Source organism: Anolis carolinensis, chromosome 3, assembly GCF_035594765.1.
Source record: "Anolis carolinensis isolate JA03-04 chromosome 3, rAnoCar3.1.pri, whole genome shotgun sequence".
Taxonomy (NCBI): domain Eukaryota; kingdom Metazoa; phylum Chordata; class Lepidosauria; order Squamata; family Dactyloidae; genus Anolis; species Anolis carolinensis.
The window spans coordinates 188,301,701-188,309,696 of NC_085843.1; the positions used below are offsets into that span (position 1 = coordinate 188,301,701).

The 7,996-nt window shown below is 39.0% G+C and overlaps 1 protein-coding gene across 1 annotated transcript in view; it reads left to right on the forward strand.

Moving 5' to 3' along the window:
- ercc6 (ERCC excision repair 6, chromatin remodeling factor) overlaps positions 1-5,749 on the forward strand; it is a 51,334-nt gene extending 45,585 nt beyond the window's left edge. Inside the window, exons 19-21 of the mRNA XM_008117754.3 lie at positions 1,951-2,134; positions 3,565-3,643; positions 5,181-5,749. Of these exons, the coding sequence (XP_008115961.2) occupies positions 1,951-2,134; positions 3,565-3,643; positions 5,181-5,603 (686 nt within the window). The 3' untranslated portion in view covers positions 5,604-5,749. The remainder of the gene's footprint in view (positions 1-1,950; positions 2,135-3,564; positions 3,644-5,180) is intronic.
- Positions 5,750-7,996: the final 2,247 nt, after the last annotated feature.

Sequence of the window (7,996 nt, forward strand, 5' to 3'; positions counted from 1 at the left end):
TGTTTCCCCGAGACAAAAATCTGAGATGTAAGAGAGAGGCTAACAAGGCTTGTAATGGTCCATGTGTGAACAATGACACCACTAGAGAGTTCTTTTGGGAGTTCACATTAGGAGGTTATGGGGAGGAAGCTGAAGAGCCTTGATGCCAAGGTCATCATTTTGTCTCTTCCCAATTCAAGGACACAGCCAAGGAAGGGAAAAAAGATAATAGAAGTGATTAAATTCGCAGATGTTGTCACCAGGAAAGATTTGGCTTCCTAAACCATGTCTGTGGTCTAGTGATGTTGGGCTTCTGGCAAAAGATTGTCTTGTACCTCACAACGGGTGGCAGAATTTTTTCTGTCAAGTGTTTCTCAAATCTGATCAGGAGGGCTTTAAACTGATATATTTAAACCCCTGTCAGCATTTGGATGGACAGGAGTTCACCGGGAGATAATGCCCCAACTGTCCTAGAGGGAAATGGGCAAAAAGTAAAAGAACTCAACTTAAATAAGTAGCTGTGGGGATGGCCCATGATCTTTGGTGTCTCTACACAAATGCATCAAGCAATAAAACTAGCAGTTGGATGTAGGCCATAATATGAGTTGAATACTCCTTTTCCAAAATTCTTGGAACTAGAAATGTTTTGGATTTCAGATTATTGTGGAATACCTTATTTGCATGTTGATATGTACTTTGTACATATAATCTGAAGGTAATTTCATACAACTTTTAGAATACTTTTGCACATAAAACCAGGTTTGTGTACCATCAGAAAGGAAGCTGTCACTATCTAAACCAGGGGTCCTCAAACTTTTAAAGCCGAGGGCCGGTCCACAATCCTTCAGACTGTGGAGGGGCCAAATTATCATTTGGAAAAAACAGAAACAAATTCCTATGCACACTGCACATGTCTTATTTGTAGTGCAAAACAACAACAATGAAAGAAAAATGCAATATTTAAAAATGAAAACAACTGTAACCAACATAAACCTATCAGGATTTCAATGGGAAGTGTGGACCTGCTTCTGGCCAATGAGATAGTCAAGTGAATTAGGATTGTTGTTGTTGTGTGCCTTCAAGTCATTTCAGACTTTGGGCGAGCCTAAGTCTAAAATTATTTATTTATTCATTTACTACATTTATTTATTACATTTATATACCACCCTTCTCACCCAGAAGGGGACTCAGAGTAGCTGTATGTACATACAATATATTATATTATTAGCATATCACAATATTAGCATTATATATTACTATACTGAACTATACCACTATACTATTATATAATATGTAATATATAACATATAATTAATATTATTATATGGTATTATTATTGGTATTGTATAACATAATATTATTATCAATATTATATGTATATACAATATATTATATTATTAAAACTGATATAAAAATATTATATTATAAAACTGAGGGCGGGGGCCAGGTAAATGACCTTGGAGGGCCGCATCTGGCCCCCGGGCCTTAGTTTGGGGACCCCTGATCTAAACCATGCATTTATTTATTTATTTATTTATTTCCAATATTTCTACCCAGCCCTTCTCCCCGAGGGGACTCAGGGCGGCTTACACAACTGGCAGGATCACTACCAGTACATCATAAAACAATAAAATAAGAATAAAATAGTTAAAATAGTTAAATAAATGTAGACAATTTTGAAGTTTTTTTCCGATTCCAGAATTCTAAATAAATGGTACTCAGCATGTCTTTTACACTTGCTAGACTAGGTGAAGTATTATATAGTTTAAAATCTGAAGAAAATAAAATAGATATCTTCCATATTCAGTAGAATATCAGCTCCTCGTGATGGCAAATGTTATACTTTACATTGTAGACAATATCAGAGTAAATAGACTGCATGCATAGCTTCCACAACTGATGCTAGTTTAAGTATTTTAAAAATGTGATGTGTTTCTTTCCTGCCCTTCAACCTTCAACCTGCCTCACCAGGAATACACAGTGTAATGAAACATGATGTCATTATGGAAGCCTCCAGTCCAGATTATGTACTACTGGAAACGGAAGCCAATCGGGTCGCTCAAGATGCCCTTAGAGCTCTAAGGATGTCTCGACAACGGTACCAAGGAGTTACTTCAAACATTCCTGGGAGTGGTGGCCTGCCTGGCTTGACAAAGTAAGCTCATGAATTCAAGAACAGAAGGAATCATAGAATGTAATGAGACCACAAGAGCCATCCAATCCAATCCTCTGTAATGCAGGAATACACATTCAGAGTTGTTTTAGTCGTATCATATCTGGAGAGGAAAAAAATGAATGGACAGATTACAGAAAAGTACTTCTTGCTTTGCAGTTACCACACCTCTAATCTTACAATTTCCCAAAGAGCAGTATCAACTTAGCCCAGCGTCTTACATGTAAACTTTGCAGTGTGCTGAATGCTTTCCTGAATTCTTGAAGGAGATAATGAGCAAGAGCGCTAGCATGCCTTGGTTATTTGTGTTTCTGATTTATAGGCAGTTTTAAAACTCAGCCAAGTTGCATTTTAACATGTATCTCTGCAGACTTATAACCACTGTTTCCAGAGCTTGAGAAACACTGATCTTCCCAATGTGTTTTATTGCCCAGGGTTGAGTAGGCTCTGGACTAAACCCATTAATATAAGACGGAACAAACTCCTACTCACAGACTCCCCTATTTGGCCCATCCCTAGTATAGCAATAAGGAAAAATCCATTAGAATAAGAATATTTTTTCACAAAAGCTCATGCAAAAAAATAGATTGTGTTAGAGGTGCTGCCATTTTCCATTTTTCCTCTTCCTCCCTTTCTCCTTTTTCTTCCTTAAACCATAATTACTGTCCAGGCAGCTGGGGAGAGAAATGATAACCTTCCATGTGGTCTGTCCCATTTCCTTGAATATTGTCATTGTGTTGTAGTTTGTTCTAAGGAAAAAGGTCTCCTGCACAAATGAGACCTTTTAAAAATCTACTGTAATGCACCAGATTGAGTGTGAATGGTGGGAACATGGAGTGAGATGGCAAAGGGGGAAAAGAGACAGATCCAAGTGTTTAAACAACAATATGAATGGAATGTGGGTGAATATATCTAGAGAATCATAGAGTTGGAAGGGACCACATGGGCCATCTAGTTCAACACCCTGCCATGTAGGAAAAGCACAATTGAAGCATCCTTGACAGATGGCCATCCAGCCTCTGTTTTAAACGCTTCCAAGGAATGAGCTTCCACCACACTTCGAGGCAGTGAGTTCCACTGTTGAACAACTCTTACAGTCAGGAAAATCTTCCTAATGGTCAAGTGGTCCTTTCCTGTAATTTGAACTCATTGCTGTGAGTCCTAGTTTCCAGGGTAGCAGAAAACAAGCCTGCTCCCTCTTCCTTATGATATCCTTTCAAATATTTATATATGGCTATAATGTCTCCTCAACCTTCTGTTCTGCAGGCTCATTGTATGATTTTAGCACTATCCACTTTTAGCTTTGGCTTCATCCACTCTTAAAATCAAAATGATTTTCCAGCTATGTGTTGATGCTATGGTGTGAATTTGAGAAGAATATGTTTCTAATTCCTTGGGCTTTCTTTCCTCAGAAAAAGATTTGGACAGAAAAGGAAACTAAATTTGGCAATACCATCCCCAACATCTCCATCTACAGCAAAGAAGTTCAAGGTAAAACACAAGATTATCACAGCAAGAAACATTACTCTTCATTTTAAATTTGAAAGGTTCAAGCAGAGGTGACCATCTTGATATCCCCTTGCTCTCTACTCTCTATTTACACTAACATAGATATTATTATTACTGATTTGCTTTCAGGTCCAATAAAAGTTGACAGCATAAGCAAAAGCTATTTTACTTCCTCCATTTAAATCATATATTGAAGATAAAAATCTAGAAAAAAATGTGTTAAGGGGAACATTTCCAAAATGGAAGTTTAGAAATGACTGCCATTTTATAATAGAATAGTCTGACAACTATATCCAAGTTTAGCGCTGTCATGTATACCTAAACAGATTTTTATTTTCCCCTCCAGTAATAATGGTTTTTCACTAACACAGAAACATTTTCATCAATAACTTTGAGAAAAAAATAAAATTTACTACATTGTGCTGGAAGTAATTTTAAAAACAGCTCTCCCATTTCCCCTTTATTATACGTCAGTGTATATTAGGGGAAAATGTTCTTGAAGCATCTTAAGAAATTTTATTTTATTTAAAATATGTATATTGTATTTTAGTCAGATTATGTATATAGAAATAAGGCATGTTTTATATAACATCAGAACTATTTTTCAAAATTTTGTAATATTGTTCAATTTTGGCTGTGAAATTGATGTGAAGAAGGGCTGCTGAATTGTAGCAGCTGGGGCAGTGTTTGTTACTAGAGATTTTTGTATTTGTTAATCTAGATGCAGATACACATTCCACTTGTTCGCTGTTTTATTTGGTATAACATGTACATAAAATGTGGTACTTGCCAATTATATTAGTATGTGTGTATAAACTGATACATTGACTGTTACCCCAAACTTTCCATAAATGCCTCTGATGTGAGACATTCAAGGCTCTCGTCAGATAAACTAATAGCTATTTTGGAAACATTTCTTTTGATTTTTGATATGTTCTAAATATGGATAAAATAAACTATGATTAAAATAGTGTAATAGATCGAGCGTAGAACTATGACTTCGGAGACAATGGTTTGAATCTGCTTGGCCATGGAAATCTGCTAGGTGGCCTTGGACAAATAACATTCCCAGCCTCAGAAAAGGCAGAGGCAAATTATTATTATTAATAGTAACAATAATAATAATTTATTTGTAACTCATTTTTCTCCCAAGACTGAGCCCCAAAGCTGTTCACAAGATTAAAAATGATACAAATTTAAAACCTAGAATCAAAAATTACCATTATTGAAACAATTCTGAAAACAAGGAAATACTTGTGATAGGCTTGCCTTAGGATTGCCATGATTTATGCCTTAAGCTGATGACTTGAAGGTATACATCAACAAAGTTAGGTGTTAACTCCATTTTCACTAGCTTTCTTTATTCTGCCCCCCCCCCCCCCAAACTATCATTCCTGGTCAAGGACATGACCATTGAATTGTGACATGATAGGGACAATTGCTGTGTTTCATTTACCACTAAGTGATTCCTTGACTAAGACATAGTTGCATTCTGAGACTTTTCCATTTCTTTTTGCAGGGTACTGAAAGCGAGAGGGAGGAAAATAAAAACATTTCTAATTCTCATTTCACTGGAAGAACAGAAGCAGGAGAGTCCTCTTCAAGTACCTTGGATTCATCCTTTTTGCTGGCCAAAATGAGAGAAAGAAATCACCTGCCCCACAGAACAGATGGTCAAACTGACAGTAGGGTTCAGCAGGCGGTGGCTGCACTCCCTGTAGCAAGAGAGCATGAAGAGTTGCTCATGGATATCCAAAACTTCGTAGCTTTCCGGGTTCGTGTGCCAGGTCAAGCTAGCACACAGGAAATATTGCAGGAATACGAATCAAAGCTGAGTGTAGAACAGTCTTGTATCTTTCGAGAACTTCTGAGAAACATTTGCAATTTTCATAGACATTCCAGTGGAGAAGGAATCTGGAAACTAAAAACAGAGTTCTCCTGACACCTCTTCTGTTTTATGTAGGTCCTACCCAACATTGCTAAATCCCATGTTTTTATAATTCCCTTTAAAATTATACTTAATTTATACTTCTCATTTGTAAACTATTTAATGTAAATAATGATATTAACATTATTACACAGCAATAATACTGAGTGACTTTTTCTTGTTTAAAAGGGGAGAAATGCAATGTTGAAATTCAGAATGGAAAAATCACATACTTTTAAAGAAGTGTGGATGTGTAATATCTTAACTGGGAGTATAATGGCCCTCTCCAAGTGTTGTGTCTTGGTAGTGGATATGTAGGTGGCTGCAGAGCCCTATTCTTGATCTGCATGTTCTTCTGCAGTGAGGGCATTGGTTTCCAGGTGGAAGACGGTCCTGGTCAGGGTTGGTTTGACGCGTCTTCCTCTGTGACACGTTTCTCACTTTTGCTCTTAATTTGAGACGAGTTTGACACCTGATTCCACCTTAAAGTGGTCACTTTGAACCCTTCCTCAGTTCCTCATACTTTCAAAAAAGTAGAGACTTTGTATCGCATTGATGACTCAGACTTTCAATGTCAATTGTGACGTTTGCACAGCCATCTCTACTTTTTGGCAGGGGGTGCTCTTCCTGGCTCACCACCAGGTCCAGCTCTCAAAACATAGCAGATACTGCTGGAAAGATGCTAGCTTGCACTATTGCTCTCCGTTGTCATGCATGACTCCCTGGCCAGAGTGGTGATAGAAGCTTTGGCTTTCAATGAAGCAGGTCTTTTCAACGAGTGGGCAAACAAAAGTATTGATGCCAACTATAGACAGGCAGCAGTACATTGGCATGGTAATTTTCAATACTGTGGAAGTTGTGCTTATGATCAAGTACTGAAGGCACACTGGAAGACATAAGTGCTTTGGTTCTCAACCAAAATACCAGCCAAGATCCAAGTCAATTCATGGTGTCAACAGAATTGACTAGATGTACCAGGGAAGGTCCCACATTCACCACTGTGAATCTTCTTAACTCGTGGTGGTAGGTTTGCAGTAATATCTGTGATCGATATTACTCCAGAGGCAGTCACATCGATCACTACGGATGCCTCTATGATGGGGTGGGGTGTTTACTGCAAGTCCAAATGGACAACACCACATCCATATTTTCCTAAAACAAGGCAGAACGAGATCATGTTCACCCTTAATGCTTCACTGGCCATCCCTTCACCTACTCTTCAATGTGTGGGACAATCCAGAGATCAACCTCTTTGATATGATGGAGAACACACAATGTCCCTTGTTCTGTGCCAGGTCCGTCCCAAGTCGGTCCGTGGGCTGTTTGGGGGATGTGTTCATCATGGAATGGAAATGCCACCCCTTCCTAGTCTTTCAACAATACCTCTTATTCAAAGGTCCTTGAGAAGCTCATGATTTATGCAATGCATTGCATCCTGATCTCTCCATGGTGGCCAAGGCAACAGTGGTTTGGCCAGCTACTGCAAATGTCTTGACGAGGTGTCACTGCAAATGTCTTGACGAGGTGGCCACCACCTTATGATGGTGAACAGTTGGATTCGTCATCCAGATGTTGTCCCTTCACCTCATAGCATGGCGAATTGGGTTATAGGACCTTCGAATCCTGCCATTTTTTGGATTCTGGATGCTTGTCATAAATCTTACACCAAAAAGTCTTACAGATTCAAATGGGTTTGTTTTGTGTCATTCCTAGGGGCCAGGGGATTGTCTCCCAACCAGGCCATCAACGACCGTGTGCTGGAATTAATGGGTGCTTTGACAGATAAAACACTCTGCTTGTTGTCACTGAAAGTGTATTTGTCTGCTATTTCTTGGAATATGTAGAGGTTGGGGAATCCTGGTTTTTCATGTCCTTGGATCGGGTTTCCAGAGGGGTTATAAAAACTTGCATCCACCTGTATTTATTTATTTATTTACAGTATTTATATTCCGCCCTTCTCACCCCAAAGGGGACTCAGGGCGGATCACATTATATACATATAGGGCAAACATTCAATGCCCATATACACATAGAACCGAGACAGAGACAGACGCAGAGGCAATTTAACCTTCTCCTGAGGGGATGTTCGATTCTGGCCACAGGGGGGAGCAGCTGCTTCATCATCCACTGTGATGGCACTTCCTCATTCGAACATCGTAAATTAGTTAAATTTGCCTCCCCACTTTATAAGTGGTACCTTATTTCCTACTTGATAGATGCAACTATCTTTCTGGTTGCTAGGTCAGCAACGAGCAAGGGCTATTTTTTTTTAATTGACGGGTGCTCACCCCACCACGGGCTGGCCTCGAACTCATGACCTCATGGTCAGAGTGATTTATTGCAGCAGGCTGCTCACCAGCCTGCGCCACAGCCCGGTCCGAGACTGAAGTCTCGAGTTGGTACCCTTG